Source organism: Melospiza melodia, chromosome 11 (assembly GCF_035770615.1).
Source record: "Melospiza melodia melodia isolate bMelMel2 chromosome 11, bMelMel2.pri, whole genome shotgun sequence".
In the NCBI taxonomy this organism is placed as follows: domain Eukaryota; kingdom Metazoa; phylum Chordata; class Aves; order Passeriformes; family Passerellidae; genus Melospiza; species Melospiza melodia.
The window spans coordinates 16,856,799-16,880,632 of NC_086204.1; the positions used below are offsets into that span (position 1 = coordinate 16,856,799).

At 43.0% G+C, this 23,834-nt stretch overlaps 1 protein-coding gene and 1 long non-coding RNA gene across 2 annotated transcripts; both read right to left on the reverse strand.

Moving 5' to 3' along the window:
- Nucleotides 1-1,937: 1,937 nt before the first annotated feature.
- LMO4 (LIM domain only 4) lies at nucleotides 1,938-16,495 on the reverse strand. The gene is made up of 5 exons (XM_063165760.1): nucleotides 16,200-16,495; nucleotides 13,738-13,976; nucleotides 6,858-6,954; nucleotides 6,344-6,499; nucleotides 1,938-2,215 (listed from the first exon to the last, which is right to left on the reverse strand). Exons 2-5 carry the CDS (start codon nucleotides 13,971-13,973, stop codon nucleotides 2,207-2,209), a joined length of 498 nt encoding a protein of 165 aa, XP_063021830.1. The 5' UTR covers nucleotides 13,974-13,976; nucleotides 16,200-16,495; the 3' UTR covers nucleotides 1,938-2,206.
- A 2,253-nt stretch (nucleotides 16,496-18,748) lies between these two features.
- Nucleotides 18,749-22,590, reverse strand: LOC134423097 (uncharacterized). The gene is made up of 2 exons (XR_010029004.1): nucleotides 21,360-22,590; nucleotides 18,749-20,151 (listed from the first exon to the last, which is right to left on the reverse strand). It is a non-coding gene; the product is annotated as an uncharacterized LOC134423097 (long non-coding RNA).
- Between the last annotated feature and the right edge of the window lie 1,244 nt (nucleotides 22,591-23,834).

Genomic DNA, 23,834 nt, shown 5'->3' on the forward strand with positions numbered 1-23,834 from the left:
TTGAGTGCTTATACTGAAAGAATATAAGAAGATGTCTACAGTCTCACTAATACTTGAATTCTATATTCATATGACTTCAAGTGTCTTTTCAAAGATACTGAAGCAGCACAATTTGCAGACTCTGAAGACTTTAATGCCAGATCAAAAAGCTTAGAAACTTATTTAAAATACCCACAAGTGCATTTAATTAAAAGTCATACATAGTGTCAGTCATTTATGTTATGCAAGAAGACTTTTGTCTTTACTGTCTGATACTGTACGTTGCTACGTTTTCTTTTCTCTGAAATGGGGCTTCCTCAAGCACTGACGTGTTAAAAGAAAAAAATTCAGCAGCCCTCCAGTATATTAGATATCATGAAGTAGAATCTGAAACAAAAATATCTGATGTTGGTTGTTTATACAGATAAATCTATAAATCAGCTTTTTGTTATTGGCATCACAAAAAAAAAAAACAAGTCAAGCTTACTCCATAACCAAGCAGCTGAGCAGTGAACACATTCTAAAAAACAGAATTAAACTAAATAATGGTGCATTATGAATGTATTAGTTTCCCATAAAAGTAGAGTATTTCTTAATATTGATTTGCTTTAAATTGCAGCAAAGGCATCTTTGTTGCTTGCAGGTTCCTGACTGAAGGCATACAGTGGACAGCCACTGATCCATGTTAGTATTCTTGCTAAAAACATGAACAGTCAGATATTTTTTTTTCTCAAAAGTATTCTGCACAGATCAACCACTAAACAGCTGATGGGAAAAACATGCAAAATGAAGTTGTTCCCTTTGTAAGCTTAGAGGTGGCTCTGCTGCTTTGTGGGGAGGTGGTTTTTGTTTGTTTGCTTTCAGAAAACAGATCATATTTTGAGATCAGCTAGTTCTCAGAAACAGCCCAGGAAACAGGTTTTTCTTTCCTTAAGATCATCAGTGTTGAAAAGTTAAAGTCTCTCACCCCAGCAAACAAAGTTCTGTTGTTCAGATCAGAATAGCTATTGTATTCCTTTTCATGAATAGTGAATTCTAGTGCTCAGCATGAGGTACAGACCTTTCGTTGGCTTTTATTTTTTTGACCTCTTATGGTATACTCATACCCTCTTATGCTTGCATGCTCAGAGACACAGGCACATCCTTAAAGAAGAAGGAACTGGAAAGCAAGAGACCACAGTACCTCTGTGTGTGCTGTAATTCACTGCAATGGGAATTCTAATGTACTTTCTTGATACCAGAATTAAGAATCTCCATGAAAAAAAATATAAATCTGAAGTAGTACTCGTTATCCTTGCCACAAGTAACACGGTCAAGTAGTTTAGCAGAGTCTTTCTTGGCATAAGACAAAAGAAAAAATCCAAATCAAAAACCTACTTTTAAAAGTAATTGACAATTCAGGTAACAACTATGTAAGATGAAGTTGCAGAATGTTTTGAATGTAATTTTTTTTAAAAAAGCAAAGCTTCTAAAACCCATACTTGGTTTTGTTTTACTTTTTATTATTTAAATACACCATACTAGAGCAAATGTCTCTGAAAATATCACAAATAAAAGATTTTTCTTCATTCAGCAAATTAGAAGTAGGTGAAAATTTCTACACAGTAGCTGCTATGAGCCTGACTTTTTTTTTCTTTTTTTTCTTTTTTTTTTTTTTGCCATGGGAAGTAGCAACATTAGGACAAAAACACTTACATGCATACATACATTGTATTTTACAGAGATACAATAAAAGTGTTTGTGATAGAATATCACAAAAGCCACATCTTTATCTCATGTTCAGTTTGATTGAAACACATTTCCTTACAACACTTAAATATACAAAGAGCAAATAGAATGTTGTTAAGGTAAAACACAGGGTACAAACTGGCCAGTGCCCTGCTAATTGTTAATGAGGGTAGAAAGCAGATTTCAATGCTTCTTTTAATTAGCTTCATTAGTCATCTTCCCCACCCGCCCCCCCCCAAGATGTCCTCCGGTGGATCTTTTTTCATTTTCTCTACAGTCTCCCATTAGCCCAGGTTCATGGAGTCCTTAATGTTCATATTCAGTCATTTTAATACACCAATAAATGTGGGAAGGGCAATCAAGAATAAAGAAGGTGCAATGGTATGGAGCTGGCATTGATGCTAGCTACAAAGGTGACTTGTCTACTTGGAGACATGGGATCCATCTGTGATGAACAAAATTTGAGATGAAGGCACGCATTCTGCATTACTCTGACCTTTTAGCAGACCTGTAAGAAATAAAAATGGGTATCTTAGCTAAATTTGAGATAGGAAACTACAACATGACTGCTTTTGTTTTTCCCTATTCACTAATCTCTTTTTTATTAGACCACTTTTTAACTATGACTTAAGGCTTTCTACGCTGCCCATTCACACTGCTAACATTTCAACTTTAAACAGCAAAGAGCAAACATTTTTCACAGTTTCACTACTAAAGAAAGCAGAAATGAAAAAAAGACTACAACAAGAAATGTGTACTTTCTGTTAACAAATCATACAGTGAGTAAGGTGGTTTTTCTGGGCCCTGTTTGAAAGGGAAGAACCATTATGCCATGCCTTTGAAGAAGCGAGTAATATGATCTTGTAATTGGAAGAAACAGTGTGTAAAGCAAATATGAAGTACAGCCAATATCCTCCCAAGGCAACTTTGGTTAATATGCTGCATTGCACAAGAGCTAAATATAGATATTTCAGGATTCCCCCCTCCCATTTAAATTCCTCATCTGGTACGTTAGTTAATGTTACATAAACATTTTAATATATGAAGTCAAACATGTGCTTTCATACTGGTGTTAATGAATTGTGATAATTAAAAGTGTCTAACTCAATAAAAATCTAAATTTTTGTGGATAAAATAGGAATGATCATCCATAGTCTTCAAATACAATCTGTTTGCAATTACCAAAATTAAATAATATATATTAGATTTTTATGGCTTTTAAATGACATTTTGCGCTTCCCAGGAAGTTCTTTTCTCACCCTTTCTCTAAGTTACTAAAAGCCTGAGGTCTATTAGTAACTGCAACCCCCCACTTTCAAGCTAATTAAAGTAGTAGAAGCTTGGAGGTTTAATTCCCCAGAGCCGAAGCTCAGTGTGAGAAAGGTAATTTGTCTGTCCAGAACAAAGATTAGGGAGCAGCCAGCAAGCATATTTAATAAATGAGCATCAAATATCTTCTACTATGGACACAGACAACACCAATTATGTAACTACAAGGGAATTGCTGAGTGATATGTAAACTAGAAGATTTTTAAGATCTTCTCTAAGAGAAGTAATGTAACTCATACTTTATTTAAAAGCATAGAAGCTGAAGACAAACATTTGTTACAAACACTGCCAACCAGTGGGAAATGTACACTTTCAGTAGGTGGTAATACTGTTGCAAACAAGAAATACTACAGGAATACTACCAGTACAAAAAAAGCAGAGAGAATTCTTGACAATACAGCCCCTTCAAATGAAATGGCACACAAGACATCACAAACTAAGTCTGCACTCAGCAGGCAACAGTACTGAGTTTAGAGGGTTTTTTAAACTACAGGGCCAGTGATGGGAAGTTATAATTTACATGTGTGAATTGCCTCAGGGAGGCAAAAGGCAGGAATGGCAAACATCCCTGCGTTTGTCTCCTTAAAAAAAAAAAAACAAGTTTTTAAACCAAGTTAGGCCATGCAACCTTTCCTGCCTGCACTGGTCACCTGTAAACTGCAGTGAGAAAAGAGTAAGTTCATCACTGTCACCTTCAATGCATAACAAAAATGTGTTTTAATGCTGGGAGTGTCTCAATCTCTTTGGTTAAATTAAAAAAAAAAAACAAACCTGTGCATATTATGCAATCTCTGTAATCTCCAGTGATAGAATAACATGGAAAAGGATTGATCTGTAATGCTTAATAAAAAGTATCTGTTACCGCCAACTGCGTTACAGTGGAAGAATATTTTTAATTAGTGTCCCTAAAACATGCAGCTTCCTGTAAAACATCTCTGATGTTAAAATCTTTAGACTATTAAAAAAGAAAAATATAAAATTATTAAAAATTATAAAATATAAGAAAATAGATTATAAATTATAACTCTCTTAGCAACTGGCCCTGCAGCTTCCAAAGTTCCAGAAACCTGACAAATACATGAATTATCAATTTGTCTCTTTAACTGGGTTTGTTTTCTGGAGTTACGGTGCTCTGCAATTCCCTTTGAAAAACAGTAGGAGAAGTCAGAACAATTTCTAGAGATACTGTATTATAGAGGAAAAACCCTCGAGCTCGTGTCCCCTGAACCTTCTCCCCAGCAGCTGCTCGTGTGCCTCAGCCCTGGCTGCAGCAATGCCACTGCCAGGCAGTGACAGGGGCTGACAAAACCCTGCCCTCAGCCCCCACCAGGTACCTGCAGCCACAAGCTCTGCAAGCCCAGTCCCTTGTACTTCTCTTTGCCATGTTCTGTGTTCCTCATCATGTCTGCTGCTTTTATTGCAGCTAAATCATTTTTATGTTTTGCTAAGGCAGAGAAAGAAACTGATAAAACTAAATGACAATTTAGACACCTATTTGAAGTTACATTAAACTTTACATTCGTAGAAGACAAGTGGATAAACCACTCTCAGAATGGTAAACCTTTTACTGCAGTGTATAAAGATGAATGGTTTTACCTATATTTTGAAATGGGATACCTATAAATATTCATTTAACAGAATCACTGCTAGCTAGTCTATATTACAGATTTGTTTCATTAAAATTCACAACAGTATAAATCTATGAATCTTTAACTGTATTTGTACTTCCTTGAGAAGAGGCTGCGTGTTCTCTTCCAATCTTAATTATCTTTGTTCTGCCTAACTATGTAGCATTTTTGTACTCAATTCTCTCATCACCTCAATTGACAAATTAAGTAAATAAAAAAGGTCCATGCTTTATTTTGATGTAATTACATTCACCGTATAAGACTTAAAAGAATACTTAAAATTAATCAGTAAATTTATGCACAGAAAAAAAAAGGCAAACACAGATATTGAAATGTAGCAACACAACCAAAAAAAAAAAAAAAGTAAAATAAAGAATGGTTTCTGTTTTCTCGGACATATTTCTCCACGGACTAAAAGCACTCCAAAATACACTGCACACTACAGAACAGATCAGCCTAGCATTTGTCCCAGATTTTTTTTAATCTTTCGAATTTCTACTTGCAGATAAATGTTATTTTTTGTGATCCTTACAGACATTAATGAAGTTCCTATTGTAAATCTATAAAGAATTACCAACTGAAGTGTGCACTTTTTGTTTCATTGCAATAACTCAGTGCTGTGTGATTGCCTGGGTTAATGATGAAAAAGTCAAATATACTATCAGAGCTGATGGAAAAATCTATCACCAATCTGAAATTAAAATTCATCTGTGGTCAATAAGATTTAATATCCATGCAAGTGGCGCTGTAAAGAGTAAATGAATCAATGTCATCAATACATAATCAGTATGAAATATGATGTGAATAAAATTATGTGCAAGAGTCATACATCCACTCTTTTCTGGACCAGGGCGGAATGAACAGTCTCTTAACTCAAGGTTGACAGTAATTGTTACAAATTAGGCACAGCAGTTATCAAAATGCACTCACTTGCATAGCTTTAGGACTGATTAAGAAGATTAAAATACATCTAAAACTATCTAGTTTCAGAGTTACAAGACAACTGTTGATCAGAATTTTTTTTTCCTCTTCACTCTACAACCTGTGCAATCATCATTTACTCATTTAGCTAGAAACCAAAACTATCAACCACAGAGATACACAACCTCTAGCTGAGATATTAGTGTTACGGAACAGTAAGTAAATAGCACTTTGATTTTAAAATCTGAGTTATGACATGCAAAGCAGGCAAGAAAATACTTCTGAAAGAGTAGTCCAGCATCCTTCCTCAACTAAAATCTTAATATTAAAATAAAATACATTAGATTAGTCCAGGAACTTTCTCTTCACAAGGCATTTATTTCCATATTAAAGGATCTAATTTTCCTCCCTCAGAACCCTCTCTGTTGTAGCATTTAATTTCAGGATTATAAAATAAAATATTACTTCTCTTTCTTAAAAGTCTGCATTAATATATGCTCTCCATTTTGCTTTGTACATAAGGAGTTCAACACCTGTACAAATGCACGTGCCCAAACCAAAATAAACTGACTCACCCTGTATGTCATATTTAAAAGGTTAATATTTTCTCCCCCAAACCCTGTGCCTAAATAACTTAAGGTAAGTTCAGCTACTTAAAGGTCTCTTTGCAGGGGCAGGGAATGTCCACTATTAGAATGAAAGGAAATTCATCTTCATTTAGCTCTAAGAAAGCTTATTAGTAATTGTGGAGTATTCACCTTCTGGTCTGGCAGTAGTGGATTACTCTGAAGTGAATTCAAATGGCCATTGATGAGAGCTGTAGGTCTATCATGTTCACAAAATAAACTGCCATTGATGTAGTGAAACCGATCTCCGGGGACCAGGCGATTCCGGCAGGTAGAGCATGTAAAACACTGGCAAAGGAGAGACACAGCAAGTGAAACTACAGCACAAATTAAGTATGCTGCAGGTTTGAAAATTACACTTCAGAGACTGCAAGTGCAGTTGAGATATGGAGCTGCTTGGTTTCTAGTATCTCCAAATATGGCATTAGTCTTACCTGTTGGGACTATGCAGTACATAACTCAAGCAGAGTTTTAGCGATTACGAGGGAACAAAGCTACGCACTAAGCAAAGCTTTATAACAGATACTCCTTCTTGTAGTTATTATTTTGCATTTCATTCATAAGCAGATGCAGGTTCTACACTGAAGGGGCATGGCAACGCTAATCAGCTGCTAAAAACGAAAGTACACAGAAAAAAACCCCTCACCTTAAGATGATAGACATTGCCCTGTGCCCTCATGACCAGCTCACTAGCAGGAATGGACTGTCCACAGGCACTGCAAGCACCACTATTTCCAAATAACCTGAAACAGAGGTGATGATCATGAATAATTTAATACACAGAAGGCTCTACGCATTTTTGCACATCACTGCCACGGTTTATTACACAACTATTTTAGACTTCTGACCCCCGTCTTCCAACTTGCTTATGTTTCATAATATGAAAAAGTTTATTTTTGTGTAACAACTGATAGCTTCACCTTACCTTGGATATGGTTACACAGGATTTAATCAGAAATATTGACTTACACCTCTAGAAACACAAACAATTCTGTACTACACACATTTTATCAGATTACTGGGTTCATCATAAAAAAAAAGATACAATTCATGACTGGAGTTTAAATGCATTGTGTCCTTGAAATTATATGAAGAACTCTTTTGTACTTTAATCATATCTTGAGATATGAGTCATCAAAAGGGTTAAGAGGATTTGATTGTATATCTAAGAAGACATCATGCTCAGTGTATTGAAACTCCAGTAAACCTCCATCAGTGCAGAGTTTCCATTAGAAACTCTCTGCTATCCAGGTTGATATATAATGTGTATGGGTTAACCTTTTCAATCATGGTGTCAACACTTTAGATTTGCCTCTGCTCATCTCTTTCATCCTAACCTTCTCTCTCTCTTGATAATGAAATGCTTGCTCCAACTTCCCTCTATCTGCTCCTGAGTCCACAATTTAGATTACTTCATCTCTGCTAGCAACAAACTGAATGAAATTTCGATTTGAGCAGAAAGTAATTTACCGGGATCTGGACCCATTTGTCATCATATCTCTCTGGGTGTTTGCTGTATCACTGCAGTTTTCCTATGCAATCAAATGAGACCACAACATCTGCCATTGGGGGGGGGCACACGCAGTGGGGGGAGGGGGGAACAGGCAGAAGAGTGGTGAAGAAAAATATATACATAATTTTTCAAATCCATTTAAAGGCACAATGCATCGATTCAAAATATAATACAGTAATGATTATTGAGTTCTACTTTTACAGGCTGCCTTAGCTAGAATTAGAAAAACCTTTATTTGCTTTTGCGTGAGCCTCTAATAGACACAAATATTTATAAAGACTACCACAATTCATTTTGCAGTAAAAAAGGAAATTGAACTAGCTGGCAGGGTCACAGACCCACTTTTCTGTACGATGTAAAACACAGCAATAGGATTTACAAATTAGCGTATTGGTGTCATAATAAATATTAATATTTGCATCTCCTTCCTGTCCAAATAAAGTCATAAAATTCTGTTTGTGTCAACCTAGGACACACATTACAACAGAATACCCGTAATCTGAATGATTGCAGTGTGCCTCTGTATAAAAATAATTGCTTTGAATTTTCAGAATCTGAGCTTGCAGAGGAGGCTTGTCATGTTCAAACTACTAATTTGCTGTCGCCACTTTATTGAAAATAGCCTGTAAGTTGTTATTAAATGTATCGACTGAACGACAGAGAGAGTAGTAAAACTGCCCCTTAAGATGGCTTTTAATAGGAAGCTGAGAAACAAATTTTGCAGCAGCATCGATTTGAAGAGTTCAATCAAAACTCCATTTCAAAACTAATTAGTCTGAGATCCACGACACATTGACACGTTCTTGCAGAATCACAGCGGTTACAAAGGGAAAGCTGAACTAATACATTGTCAGGACCTCCCCGCCAAAGGGACTAAACTGTCTGGAAACTAAAGGTCCATTATTAGGGCACCTTCCAAACCAGGACCAGTTCAGAACAGTTACATGATATACCCAGGTTAGTTCCAAAGCACTGCAATATGCATTTTCCTTCCTTCATCCTTGCTAGGAATGAAGTTGGCGCTAGAGATTGCATGGGGAAGGGCTGTGAGAGGAGGCAGAAAGGCACTGCTACACTTCCAGAGCAAAGATCCAACAATCCAGAATAAGGAGATGGCAGCAAGGGCATTGCTAGGTAGAAGGGCAAAGATGGACAGCTGATGTCAGTTGTCCATCTGAACGTGATGAGCTGTCTCTCACAACCCCCCTCTTCCCCCTGTACAATTGCACCACCCAACAGAAAACACAGCTTTCAGAATGCTGATCTCATTGCACTACTTGTCTTCATTAAGCATTCGTTATACTATTCTCTCTGAACTAGAGTGGTCCCACACCTTGAATGTCTGTGAATTCTAATAAACGGAGTCAAACTAATCCCGAGGCTTTCCACACATTTCAAGTTTTCCCCCGGCATGTTCCCAGAACAGCTCTACTCTGGGAAGCCACTTCAGCTGAATCTTCTGCTAAGATTCCTAAAAATTACTTACAAACTCAGAACAGCTTTCCGCGGCTTATTATTATTTACCAACAAAATTAAACTTATTTTTCCATCTCTACTGTTATGAATGGCTTTGTTCCGTAATGCCATTAACAGAAAGAAGTTTTATCTTTTAAAAAAATGTTATTTCTTCTTACCAGCAAAGGAAGTCTTCCACATTAACTATTCTTTACTGAAAAAGTTGCTTTGCATGGTTTCTGGGAAGCTGGAGAGCTAATTATCTAAGCAGGGGGACTGTCCAGGACAGTATTTGATTTAAAAGGCTTGAGGCTTTAGGTGCTCAATTAAGTAGCTATCGGTCTCAGACTGGACTTTAATGGGCTCTTTTCTCTTTAACTGCAGCAATGGGTAGAGATACCCCAGGTCAGGCTAATTAAAGCCAGGGGACTCTTTAATTGTGATGACAGAATTGGTTTCAGTTTCCTCTTTGGGTCCTCAGTCCAAGAAGGTCATTAATATTTCAACATTTGGGCAATGCAATCAATCACAAACATCAAGAGGTTCTCTTTACGGACAAGGCAGCTCTTCTACACGTAGCAGCATTTTACTGAGCCACCTTAAATTAACTACTGTGTGGTTCAAACACAGCATTCCCCACACTTCCAAATGCTTCTGTTTTGGGGTTTTTTTTTGCTGGTGGGGTTTTTTTCAGAACTTTCTGTAGGAGAGTGGGAATGAAAGCAGCAAGAAATCTTCTCAACCCAGTTTCCCATCTTGCTGCTCAAAATTCAGCATCAGCAGAAACACGTCTCTAGCAACTTGTACTAACAAAGTAAGGTTCCACTGCTTTCCAAAATCGTGGAGACAGATTTAAGCACTCTTGATTCTTGCACGACATGGTCCACATTTGCGTCCACATACATATATCCAAGCCCTAGCAAAGAGAAATGCACATCCAGACCTACTGATCCAGAAGGAATCAGTGTTTTTGTACATTCCCCACATTTAATCTAAAGTCTGCACCAGCTATATTAAATGTAACAAAGAAAGGGAACACAGAAATTATGCCTGAAGCCAAGTCCATTAAAGGTACTTCAGAATAACTAGAGACCAAGCACCTTAAAAGCACCAGAAGCTATTGATACTTAAAAGGGGGGCTGTGCATAATGGCAAGTGCTGCATTAGAGAAGAGGAAGAAAAAAAAAAAGGGAAAAAAAAAACCAGCCAAATTACGCTTGGTTAATTCAGAGTAACAGATCTGCCCCCAAGTGAATTGGAGGCCTTGAATTAATTCTGTTATGACAAATCAAGATAAACGTTCCCCCTAAATTGCATGCGATTTAATTAATTTTTGAGATCCTGTTTTTTTTTTTTTTTTCCTAGCTAATAGTTCACATGCTCCTGTGCTGTCATTGTGCTTGAGTGGGCAGACTTCAAAGTGATATTAAATAACCAACTATTAGATTTACCTAGCACGTCCTATTGGAAAAGTGCCATTTAATTACCTAGCCTGTTCAATTAAAGGGACAGCATTCCCTGAATATAGCAGCTTGCCGCTGATTACCAGGGAAATGAACTGGCTGCCCGGCGGCCCCCTCCCCGGAGCGGCCTCGCTGCGGCGCGCCCGGCTCCGGCCGCCCCCGCCCCGGGGCTGCGCCCCCGCCGCGCTGCGCGGAGCGGCCGCCCGGGAGGGGCGCCGGGCGCTGCCCCTTTAAAAGGCGCCCGGGCAATCTTCCCCTCTCCCCCTTCCCCACCACTCCCTGCTCTCTCTTAGAGGCCAATTTTGTTAATTAAATGTTTTGTTTGCGACGCGGCTCTCATTCATTTCGGACACGTCATTCCGAGCAGATCTAAGCCAGCGACCAGATCTCATTAGATAAAACCCATCAGAACTAAGAGAAAATGGAGGAGACACTAATTAAAGCTTTTAATTGTGCGGATTCGCTGCCACGCTGCTGCTTTATCTGGCATCTCAAGGTTGGGAGGGCTGCGCTCCACTCCTCTCCCTAAGCGCGTTGCTCGCCGTGGGGAGGGAAGGGAACGGACCGAGGTTTTCACCTCCCTCTTTTCCCAGAAACCTTGGCCTTCAATGAAAGCTGCAGCTGTAGCTCTACGGCCAATTTGTTTTCGGGTTTTGGGGGGGAGAGGGAGGGAAAGGGGAGTGTTGTGTTATTTAAGCAACAACAAAAAACCCCACGTACAGCCTGAGACAGCTAAAAAGCTCATTAATAAATGGGCCTGTGGTCCTGGCCCGAAGGAGTCAAGTCCCTTTCACCTGGCGCCTGCCGGGCCAATCAATCCTCTCTCCCATTTTGCCAGTCATGTCCAGCGTGCCCCATCTCCGGCCGAGAGCTGCACTGTGGCTCTGCCTGGGGAGAGAACGCGCCACCACAAAAACCCGCCGGAAAACTCAGAGGGGAGAAGGATGGCAGAGGGAAGCGGAGAGGCTCGCTGGCAGCAGCACTGCCTCCACAGCCAAAAGGAACCACTTCACACACCTGAAGGGCGAGGGCTTCGCTCGTGCCAGCGTGACCCACGAGCGAGCCTGCAAAGTCCATTTCCAGCGGGAAAGCTTCAAGTTAACTCAGCCCTGGCAGCGCCAGGCCATCCTACCCCACCTTGAGTGTACAGTGTCCAGTTCAAGTTTCAGCAAGCATCTGTCAGAGTTATTTTTGCAAGTCAAATTACACAGATCTAAAGAGAAGTCAGGCGACAGGACAAGGAGATCAATTGAAACCCCTCATCTGATAAAGCATCCTATTCATAATTGCCTACATTAAAATAAACGAGTATTAATTTTTGGCAACACAAAACCAGAGGACTGTGATAAGCTTGCCTGAACTTGCCTCTGGGACACAGTGGACGCATCTTCTCTTTTTAATTAGTAGCAATCAGACATGAGGGTTTGTTTGATGGTGTTGGTCGAGCGATGAATCTGTACTATTCAGTGCATCTTAACAGTAGTGTCAATTTTTCCACTTCAAACAAGACTCTTTCCCTAACACTGTTCTGCTCTATTTAATTACTATTGTGCCAGACTTGGGCTTGTTGCTTAGGACGATGACCAAAAAGCACCACTGTGCACCCACAATGTGCTGATTTTTTAGCATTTCTCTCTAAAAATCCCTCTGAAACTAGCAAAGCCAAGGCTTCGATTGCTCAGACATAGCACAGGACCTGTTCCATGCACTTCCCTACACGAAGCCACGGCCACGTACCAGGTCAGAGACTGCACTATCAGAGCAACCAAATCCCAACTCCATCCTCTTAACTACGGAGGTCCCTCAATCTGCATTGGTGCTCAATCTGCATCTTCTCAAACCTAAGTTTTACAACATAACCAAACTTGTAACATTTGATGGCTGCTTTTGGTAGGTTTTTCTTTTCTTCAGAAAAGAAAAAAAAGTGGAGCTTTTTGGCCATCAGAAAGAAGGGAAATTCTGGGTTAACTCTTGACATTTACTATTAATGAGGAGCCAGAAGCATTTAAACAGAACACAATTTGTTTTAACTAAGCATTTCAGTGATGCTGGGAAGGTATGGGGCTTTTTTGTTGTTTTTTTTAATTACTGAATGTTGAAACAGAACACCTCCTTGAAGCATTCATGTGCATCAGTCTATCAAACCATTTACTCAAATTAAATGTGTAATCCTTCAAAATGCCTCCTTTTAAATTAATGAGTTTAAGTAGCTTGAGTTCACCTGAAAAGATCGTACGGGCACCTGACCTCATGAATTCTATTAATTATATTGGAAACTTGTTGGAAGGGATACTCTGCATAATCTTACTGTACCCCAACAGATGTGAGATTAGCGAGGCTTAGTTCCCCCTACCCAAATCTGTGGCATTTAAAGCAAACAGCTTCAAAAGAGGAAGAGATAAGAAATAAAGGGCAAGAGCATATACCTCCTCTGCTATCTCCTGCATTGTCTACACTGGAAGTTAAGAGAAATATCAGTTCAAAGCTTCTCTGTAACAATGCTGAGACAAACATCATACCACTGGTTTTTTGCTATAAGTAGAATCCATGGCCCTCCAACTGATGGTTAATCAGCTCTTTCACAAGGAGAACAGAGAATGAGTCATTCTGTTTCCACTCAAAGGAGTTTAAAGGTGCTTATGTAAATATCATAATTAATCAGATACTAAAGGCAGGCATTTCATTATTTAGCACCTCTGCCACAGCCTTATTTAAGCCCTACGATTTTAACATTTACTGTTCAGATATGCACACTTCTCCTTCAACACTACAACAAAGCAGATTAATTTAGCCTCTCTGATTGCTGTTTATTTTTAGTTAGGACTTGTTTTGTGCTGACAAACCACTTTAAAGTTACAGTCGTCGTTCATCCCCCCCAACTCTTTCCTCCACTTGGCAGTCGCAACTCGCCCTGGGCTAGGCGCTAACATCCGCACGTCTCTCCCTCCTAAGGAAGGAGCCATCCTGAGCCAGCCCAGCCCTCTACCCTGCAGACACCCACCACGAGAAATAAAGGGTGGGGGGGGAGAGAAAAATGGAGAAAAAGGCAGCAGGAAAGGGGAACGCTGTCCTCACCAGCCTGGCCGTCGCCTCACCTGATGTAGTCGTTTCTGCAGAGAATCATGCCGCTCTTGGTGTAGCAGGAGGTGCCGATGTCCCCCAGCTGGGCCTGGCAGCAGGAGCACTTGAGGCAGCGGCTGTGCCAGTAGCTGTCCATGGCGTAGAGCAGGAAGCGGTCGGCGATCTTCCCCCCGCAGCCGGCGCACCTCTTCCAGGAGAGGGAGCCCGCCGTGACCGGGGGCGGCTGCGCGCTGCCGCCGGGGTTCACCATGGCCTGCGCGGAGAGAGGGGCGGGGGCGGGTCAGCGCCGGGACAGCACGGGCCGGGCCGCAGCGCGGAGCCAGCGCCGCTCCGGGCCCCGCGGGGCAGCGGCGGCCGGGCCGGGGCGCGGGGCGGGGGCGCAGCTGGCGGGAGCGGCGGGCAGAGCGAGCGCAACCCGCCGCCCCCCCGCCCCGGGCCTGTGCAGCTGCAGCTCACAAGTCAGGAACAGTCCCGGCGTTTGTTTTGCTTATGAAAAAAAGTGTGTGAAGAGTGGAGGGGGGAAAAAAAAAGTTGTGAAACTGGTTTTTCAGTCTAGGAGAGGCTCCGCAGGCTCGGGGCGGTAACGAGGGGCTCCGGAGCGGCCCTCGAGGCCTTGGGATTTTATTTTCTGTGGTTTTATTTTAAAGAACTAAAAACACCCCGAGAAAACACTCCAGATTGAGGACACTGGCCCGAATAATAGATCATTGAACTTTAGGACGCCTGTTAACTTCCTACACAAACATACTCAACTTTTGTCTCGCTAATCTGCCCTTGATCAGCAGTTTAAATGCTAAAGCTTTGTTACCAAAAAAAAAAAAAAAAAAAAAAAAGGAAAAAAGAGAAAAAAGTTTACCGACCCTAAGAAAGCGGTCGAGTAATGAAGTGAATCGCTCCGGCTGCGGTTACTCTGGCCGCCCCCGAAACTGCTACTAAGGGCATTTTTCACTTTCTAATAAATGCTTTATGCAAGCAGGACAACCGAGAGATAATATAGGAATCAATTCATAAAGCTTACTCTAAACCGATTAATTTGTTGCCTTCAATCCAGAGTCCAATAAACTCCCGGTGTTCCTCCAGTCACTTATACTATAAAAAGATCAAGTTATTTACTGCCAATTAAGCAGCATGTTTTGTCTTTGTCCTTTGTAAGCCGTATGTGCTCATGCCGAGGCATCTGGCTATCTGCTAAGGACCTTCAGACTGATACGTCCAGAGCAGCGAGGACGAACTTTTCCTGACACTGGCCCAACTCGGCTGCAGGGGAGAACTGAGGCCGATTTAAAGACACATTTCCTCAGAAAGAGTACCTGGAGGTATGTCCAGTGACCGCACAATAAACCAGGAGAACTGCACCAATTAAGCTGTAACAAAAACCCCGAGACTTTGGAAAGAAAACCACTCTAAAAGCCATTAGCATTGCATTTATCCGAACGCATCGTGTACCTTTATGTAAATTGATTTCTGATGCATTTGTTCAAGGAATTGCCTTTTGTTACAGTTTCCAGCTACAGCCTAATGAATCTGCATTTCCTGCTCCGAGTCTTTAAACCGTTTTCCTATGCTCTAAATCACTTCGGATTTCTTAAAAGAAATAAAAAGGCTCCATGCCACCACCTTAACCTGTCTTTGTCGAAGACAAATATGTATAAATATAAAATGGGAAACGTTACACTGAGAAAACCATCCAGTAACCCCATTAAGCTAAAGCTCTTAAGGACAAGCAATACCTTAATGCTGATTAAATCTAAAAAGATGAATCAAGAGGACTGACCAGAAAGTGACTCCCTTGATAACTAAGGACGGGCCCTCATCAAGTTTCATTTAGAGTTGGGGGGGGAAAGCTTTTAACTTAAATAGGCTTACTCTAGTAATTACAGAGCCAAGCAATTTTGGTCCTGGGATAGGAGTCAGTGAAATAGAAAGCAGAGCTAGAAGCTAGAGGCAAAATACCCCCTTTTAACAGCGTCTCTGGTGCTTTTTTAATGGAGACCAAGGGAGGGACAAGCGGAGAGCTGGAAATTTGTAGTACAAAAATGGATGCTTAATTCATGTCTTGGTTTTAATTAGGTGATTCACCGATTTTCTCCTGGATTGAAACAAAAGACTGTGTGTGGGGCAGGAAGGGAACCGGAGAGGAGAGAAATAGAGAGCTCACTTTGATCTTTTCTGCCACTGTTTCAGAACAGTGTTTACTACAGGGGAAGCGGGTGCCCCAGCCTTCCCCCACCCACCCCCCCGTCCCCTCCATTCACAGCCGAGGCAGGCAGAGCCCTTTCCCGGCGGCAGCTGGGAAGGGGGGTAAGGGAAGGCGCTCCAGCGGCGGCCGCCGCCGGGCTTTGTACGGGGGCCGCGACAATGCCCGGGGTCCGCGGCTCCGCGCCCCTCCGCCCGGCGGGCAGCGGGACGGCGGCGGCGGGCGGGCACCGCGCACACGAACGCTGCGAGACGCGGGGGAGCGACCGGCACTTCTTACCTGCTTCCCCTCTATATTGCAAAAGGCCGGGGAGCGCCGCTCGGGGTGCCTGAAGAGATCTTCTTGCAAAGAAATAAGCACAGCGCTCGCCCTCTCGCCGGCTGGAGGGAGCCCCCCGCCCGGCAAGGGGCAGCCCAGGCTGGAAAAATATAGATATTGCTATGAGAGGCGTCTGCCCGGGTCCTTCCTCCAGCTCCCGCTTCCCGGGAGGGGAGCTGCAGAGCTCGGTCCCCGCCGCTGAGCCGCACACGCAGGGCGCCGCCGCCGCTCGATGCTGCAATCGCCGGGCAAGTTTGGCAATGTGGCTTCACTTTGTGCCGCTTCCCCCCCGCTCCCCCACCTCCGCCCCCTCTCCGGGCTGCGGCGGCTCCCGAGCCTCCCGCGGCGCGGAGTCGGCCGGCCGCGGCCCGCCGGAGCGCCTCAGCGGAGCGGGCGGGAGCGGCGAGTTTGAGCGGGGCCGGGCGCGGAGCTGCTGCCGGGATCCTGCGGCGGCGGCGGCGCTGGCGGGGCGCGGGGGGCGGCCCTTGTGCCCGTCTAAGCGTGAGGCTGCAAGTGCGTGTGTGCCCGCACGGTGCGCGTGTGCCCGCTGCCCTCACACATGTGTTACTGACAGAGCAGAATCCCAACTACACTCCGGCTCGGCGCCCTCGTCAGCCCGCCGCAGCCAATCCGCCCCCGGCTTGTTCAGGCGGAATAATAAAACCTGCCAATCCCCGGGAAGACAAAGGAATGAGTGAGAGGGGAGGAAAAAAAAAAAAAAAAAAAAAAAAAGAGGGAGGAAGGGAGGGGGCGAGGAGGAGGAGGAGGAGGGGAATGGAGAGGAAGGACGGAGTCAGGTGGGCAGCGCCGGCCGCCCGGGCGCTGAGGGGAGGCGCGCGGCCGTGAGGGCACCGTCCGTCCCGCCTGGCCCCGCCCGCCAGCTCCCGGCCACCAGTTGAGAAACTTGGCGGCGAGGGGTCATCCCGCTGTCCCCGAGGGCAGGCCCGCTCCGCCCGGGGAGCGATGTCCGTCGGAGCCCTCCCCGGCCGCTGGGCGCTTCCCCCGCCACCGCGGCCCTGCCGTGCTGGGGGAGGCGCCGAGGGGAGGCGCGGCCGCAGCAGCCGCTGCTTGCCGCCTTCGTGGCGCCCCCCGCTGCCGCGTCCGGCCCCGGTGCCCGCACCCCGTCCTGGGATCCCGCGCTGGGGCGGGGAGAGGCGGCGGCGGGCCGTGCCCGGCTCGCCCTGCGAGCGCAGGGGCCGTGTCCAGCCGCCGCTGCCACACGTTCCCCGCGGGAGCTGCGCAGCGGGACTCAGGCGGGCACGGCCCGCGGTGGCCGCCCCAGTGGAGGTTTCGGTGGGTTAAGCAGCCGCAGTTGGCGGCACCGCTCCTCAGCAGAGCAGGCAGCTGCATTTCTGAGAGAGAAGCCCGGGGATGACGGCAAATCGGAAGAAGTAATGTTCAGTGGGAACGCTTAAAACTATGAAAAACCCCCTGCGTATTAACTGCACGCCTGCGAGGCCTAAGTGCCGCACACAGGATAAGCACAGCCGCGAATCGCTGGAACACACCCACCCCCGGAATAACAAAGTGCTCCTGGATGCGGTGCTGTCCGCGGCGCAGCTCCGCGCCCGGCGGTGCCCGGCACAGGGGACACACGGCCCCTGTCACCCCGCGCTCGCGGCGGAGCCCCCTCGGCGGCACTGCCGGGATCTGCTAAAGGACAGAAAAACTTGGGAGCAGGAGTTTCTCGATTCCAGAGCGCTGACGTAAGCGCAGCCAATGCAGCGCCCGCCGGACGGCAGCAGCGCTCGGGCCCCGCTCGACGTGAGCCGCGGGCAGGGCAGGGCAGGGCAGGGCGGCCCCGCCGCCCGCGGGCGCGTTCGCTGCCCTGTCAAGTACGTGGTGGCGGCAGCGTGACCGAGCTACGAGCTCCGTGCGCCCCCCCCCAGCATCAGAAACAACAAAATGTTTTAAACCTGCCCCTGCCGGCGGCTCACGCAGACGCGGTGCCCCGCACAGGTACACGGAACTCTCCCGGGAGCGCTTCCTAAGGAGTGAGCGCCCCGGCGCAGGAATGCCGCCCGCCCGGGGACAGCCTGGCGCTGAGCCCGCCCCGCAGTCGCAGCCCAGGTGTGCTTTATCCACATCGCCACCTGTGGGTCTGCCGCAGCCCTGCAGCCCCGGCCTGGGCTGGGCACGGAGCCGTGTGCCCAGCGATCATTTAGAATTGAAAGGAAAATCGTCTACCTGGGAGAAATGTAAATGGGAAAGCGTAGGATGGCGAAGATACATTTTGCCTCTAAATATATAGAAAATAAAATATCGACATTTGAATGGCACCATAGGTATGATTTAAACACGGGAGAAAATTCTATTTCTATGTTCCTCCATAGACTGGGATATGTTCAGAGTCTGCTTAAAGCAGACTTGGGAATTCATGGAAAGCTTCCACAGGGAAAGGGGAGAGGACCGGTGTTGTGGTTAATTTTTTTAGCATAGGTCTAGAAGTATATCATCTGGATGTAATCTCCATGTACATATTACATTTAAACATACTCAGCAGTTTTAGATTTGTTATGTAGGATCTGGTACAATTTAAAATATATAAAGCAACAAGGCATGCTACAGATAATCAACAATCACTGATATTTTAGCTCTCTGACAGTTAAGAGCACAAGAACAGAGCAAATGCCAAGCTCAAATAAAATCTACATTGTCTAATTATCTAAGCCTGTAATGGCTGGAAGCTACCAAATTCAGACTCTGGGAGAGCCATTAGGACCGCTCCTTATTGGAAAAGATATTCTACCAAGAAACTCTGCCATAGGCACTAAAATGTTTACTAGTCTTAAAAATGAGGGTGATACAAAAAACAGGAATTACCTTCTCAAGGAGCAGAGTTTTAAATGGCTTAATGATGTTTTCCAAATTGCATTACAATGTTCATATCTTTTTCTGAAATCTGATCATCACTAATTTTTGTGATTAATTTTAACAGAGGAAACCTTAACTGAGAGCATTTTGCAGAGCAATATTTTTCTAATTTTTCTTTTGTGCAGCATCTGCTGTTGCTGTGCTGTCATCTTCGTTATGTTTTTCATTGTCTATGTGCCATAATGTAATTAGTTAGTTCAACATCATCTGTGCTATTAGATGAGATGTTTCTATGGTAAGTTAACGTAGTTCTGTGTAATTGGTAGATTTCAGCAGTAGGCATGAATGTATCCATCAACTTTAGGTCGATTTGAGTCCACAAGATTTAAATTCACTTGGCATACGTTATCTTAGAAGACTGTTAATTTTGGCTGAATGGATAAAAAACACAATGCAGAAGAAAATCTGGCTGCTTATATTGCAGTGCTCTTGGAATCAGGGAAGGGAAAGCATAAAATTGCTGGCTTAGTAGTTGCAATCTGAATGTCTGGAAAATGTTACAGGGATCCAAATAATTCTTAAAGCGAGATGTGCCCCTAAGATACCAGGCAGTCCAGAATTCATCACTTGTCTCTGCATTCAGGGGAAGAGTCTTGGTTCTCTCCCTAAATACTGCATCCCTATGGGAGCTCTAGGTTCTCTCCCTGAATAGTGCATACCTCAGGGACTTCCTTTTCCTTTTCACATTAGGGAGAAGTGTTGAGGCTGCTGCTTTGACATCTTCCATGTGGCACTTTCCTGATCCACGTGTCTTGCAAACTACACCTTTTGAACAAACAAACTTCTAAAACAAACCCTCTGACCCCAGTCTGTCCAGAAACAGGGATGAAAAATCAACAGCCATTCCTTACTTAAAAGTAATGCATCCTTTTACTCACACAGGATTTTCTGGTTCAGGCCTCAATCAATTTAAAAATGTGACTGGATAAAGTATTTAAGTCGGATATCCAGTGATATGGCAGACTCACATCCTGGCAGAAGCTGGGAAGAATCCTGGGTGCCTTCACTCGTAGCATTCTTTTCGAAGCAGTAGACAGCACTGTTTGCCCAAAAGAGTAAGATAAGTTACGTTTAGAAATATGTGTATAGATTTTGACTTGCTTATAAATATATGAGTAACTTTATTTACAGGAACCCAGAACCATGGGAGGTAATTAGTAAGCACAGTTTGCTTAGGTAAGGGCTTGTAAGACCTTTTATCATCACTGTATCTATAACTTAGGACAGGAGCCAAATAATATAAATGTCAGTAATTACAGATATATACTTATATTAACAATAAAGTCCACTTTTGGAAGAGCTAAGGCTGTGTTTGTAATGACGTCATGTGGCTGAAATGACTTCACCAATTTGTCCTGTGCACATTTCTGTCAGGAGAAATTGATACATTGCCACAAGCCAGCAGCAGCAGCAAGTGGGTTCTGCAAGTGGGTTCTGTGACTACAGGCAAGATATCAGACTTTGACATTACATATGATTTTTGTTTAAAATTAAAACTCTTGAAAGGCCTCTAGAATATGTGTAGGTAATAACAAGTTCGCTCACTACATTAAAAAAAAAATTGAAATACTATGTGAATTTTGAAAGAGGGCTTTACATTCCACAGTCTATAGGAATTTTTATAGCAAATCAGTTAACACCGATTTGCTACTCTTAAACATATACTGACAATTGATTTTTGTGGTGACATATCTGCAGTGATATTTTGTCTCAAATATGAATATTTTTATGATTCATATGTCTCCATCTTTAACAGGGAAAAAAGTCCTTTGACAAATACCTAATATTAACTCATGCAGAACTTACTCTTTGGGGTAAAAAAGTGTTTTCTTCACAGATACTTTTATAGGACTGGCATTAATATGTTGCCTCTCTTCACTAGTCACTCTAACATATGGAAGGGTGGGAAAGCACAATTTGGTCTGTTTGGAAGGCCCAAATTGTAGGTAAAGTCACCAAGCTAATTTAAATTTACAGCACAAAAAAGATCAACTGGAAAGGAATTACAAAAATAAAAATCTCACTCAATCAGCTGACTAAAATGCACTTACCTAATGCAGAGGTACATGTTTATAACATTGTCATTTATGCAATGTGTTGCAATGAAAAATGAAAACTTAACTCTAGCATGTATTATCTAATTAATTAGCCAAGTAACTTTAAATATGCAGGAAAAATAGTATATTATCCTTGAATGAATAAATAGCACATTTAATATTTTTTCATGGTGTTGTCCACACAAAATACCTTTATAATTGCATTGGAATTATTTTCAAAGATGTGTGTCCAGTAGCAAATCCTATGTAATTAGAATATCTGTCTGAGTGTATCCAAGAAATTAATTATTTACATGTAGCTCATTGCAGTGGAGGAGTATGTCTGATATCTTTATGAAGTTCCCATGATCTCTGAACAATGCTGTAATGCACAGAAAGGTCCATGACCAATGTTTTCTGCCTATTTTGCTCCTATCCACAGAGATGTCTGTCTTGGGCTGCAGTAAACCAATGGAGGAACATTTGCTCGAGCTGTTTTCTCTGTAGGTCTTCAGCGGACATTCTCAACCTGGAACTTCACAGGCTCTTGTTGTATGATACATCATTAATGGGTAGGCACAGGTTTAGCTAATCCATCTAGATGTTCGTGGTGACAGTTTCTGGTGGAAATTTGACACTGGGGCATTGTTTCAAAAAGCTGAGAGAAAGCAAGGTACAGGCTGAGCACTGAAGCACACACAACACAGAGATCCCCTGTTGAAGTTGTCTTTTTAATTTAAGGGCTACCAGCAATGGCATGAGAAAATGCAGGGTTACAAAAACGAAGAGGAAGAGCAGCCTGGTGACTTCTGTCTGGCAGAAATGCCTCTATCATATTTGATTTGAAATTTACATAGATGCCAGCAGTTATGACACAACTGTCACTTTAACTTCACTTAACTGGACATGAAACAATAATGACAAACAATCAGAATGACAGTTCTCCTTCTATTCTGCAGTGAGGTTCTGGGTATCTCAATTCTGCAACATTTCTTCTGTTCACTCCACCAGACAAATATATTTCTGTTGTTATGATTTCTCTGGCTCGGTGCAGCATTGCTAAAAGCAAGAGGAAGGGTTTCGAAGCTTTCTATTTCATTTTTCAGCCATATCCTTATCAAAGAAAGAGTTTCTTAGTAACAGTTTTTAAAATTAACTCTTTAGTAGCTACCTTCCTGATGTAATCAATTATTTTAAAATATTATATTGTGTAACAATATTACATTATTTTTAATATAAAATATAGCTTTCTACTCTTAGGTTATTTTTCATAACTGGAGGGACTACTATACTCCATGACTATAACTCTTTTTATCATTCTAATATGATTCAGTAGCTTTTGCTGTCTTATAAACAATCTTACAATTAAGAGCTAATGTTAATGGAATAGATTGTTGTCATAGGATAATGGTTTCCTGCTGCTAGATAAATGCTGTGGCAATGCTAGGACATTTATTGAAAGTAATAGTGAAGACAAAGCTAAGAGATTTATTTTTAAAGCAGGTGCCACAGATCCAGTGACACCATTCTGTTAAAATTGTTTTATTTCTATTTCACTAAGAGACTGATGAAGATGGAAGCATTTTGCCTGATGTATGCAAGTGCAGCAAAGTGACAGTGGCTCATTTCACTGTAACTGAATAAGCTGCATTGCACTTGGCTTGGGAAGAGATTTATTGTGTGGCTCATCCAATCAGAAAACAGTTTATCTATTAACTATGGCTTTCAAATATGTTGTATTTCCATGAACAAGATGGGGCTTGATGCTTTCTTCCACAGAAAGAGTTATGCAGGGTTCACAGGAAAGGAGGAGTGGGGCCCTTCGGTGCTTGTTGCACCAGTCATTGCAGAAGCCTGCCCTTTCCCCCATGCCACAGGGATGGCAGGCTGGGGACAGTGAACCTGTCTGCAGTGTGTTCCCCTCCTCCTACATCAATGGTCCCTTCTGCATTGGAGGGTGTTGTCTCAGTGTTAGCAAATCAGAAATGGCAAGATTGTTCTTACCAGCGCTGCTGTGCAGAGGGTGGATGGGCAAGTTTTTGTGTAGTCTAGTGTTTCCTTTGTCTTTGCATTCACAGGATCTCTCGAGGTTTTGGAAAATTTGCCTGCTTCTTTCTCCATGACTTTCAAAATTACTCACCCCTGAATTCTCCAACAGAGAACTGTGAAAAGCAGCACTTGTAGAGCTTCATAGGCCCTCTATCTGCTCTTGTGGAATTGTAATAAAACACCTTGATTGCCCCAAATATGCAGCTCCTACAAAACTGGAGTCAGTTGTCAGGAAGTACATGGAATCCATTCAATTCAATGAGCTTTCTCTGGACAGATATGCCCTAATTGCCTGACTTAGGCTTCAACAAATCCTTTGTCTTTTCTTTTGAACTGTGGAGCAGCTATTCCAAGTGGCAGTGCTGTAGCTATGACAGCTTGAGGATATTCCACAAATAATAAAAAACATGATCCCTTCCTACAAACTCTGATCATTCTGAAGCATCTTTAAAGTTGTGTTGTAAAATAGTATAATGACTTTATATAACCATAAAGTCCCTGCTAGGGTTTCCTTAAGAAACAAACTAATTTTATGATTAAGGCCCAAGGACCTTGACATCAAACCAGCAATTCACTGCTGCAAGGACTTACTACTGTCTGTAGCTGCTCAAAGCACAGTTCTGAATTAACTTCTAAG

Coding starts and splice junctions, on each gene's coding strand:
- LMO4 (XM_063165760.1), bottom strand. CDS start 13,973: ATGGTGAACCCCGGCGGCAGCGCGCAGCCGCCCCCGGTCACGGCGGGC. Junction 6,955..13,737: donor TGCAGAAACGACTACATCAG/GTGAGGCGACGG, acceptor CCTCTGTTTCAG/GTTATTTGGAAATAGTGGTG. Junction 6,500..6,857: donor GCAATGTCTATCATCTTAAG/GTGAGGGGTTTT, acceptor CTCCTTTGCCAG/TGTTTTACATGCTCTACCTG.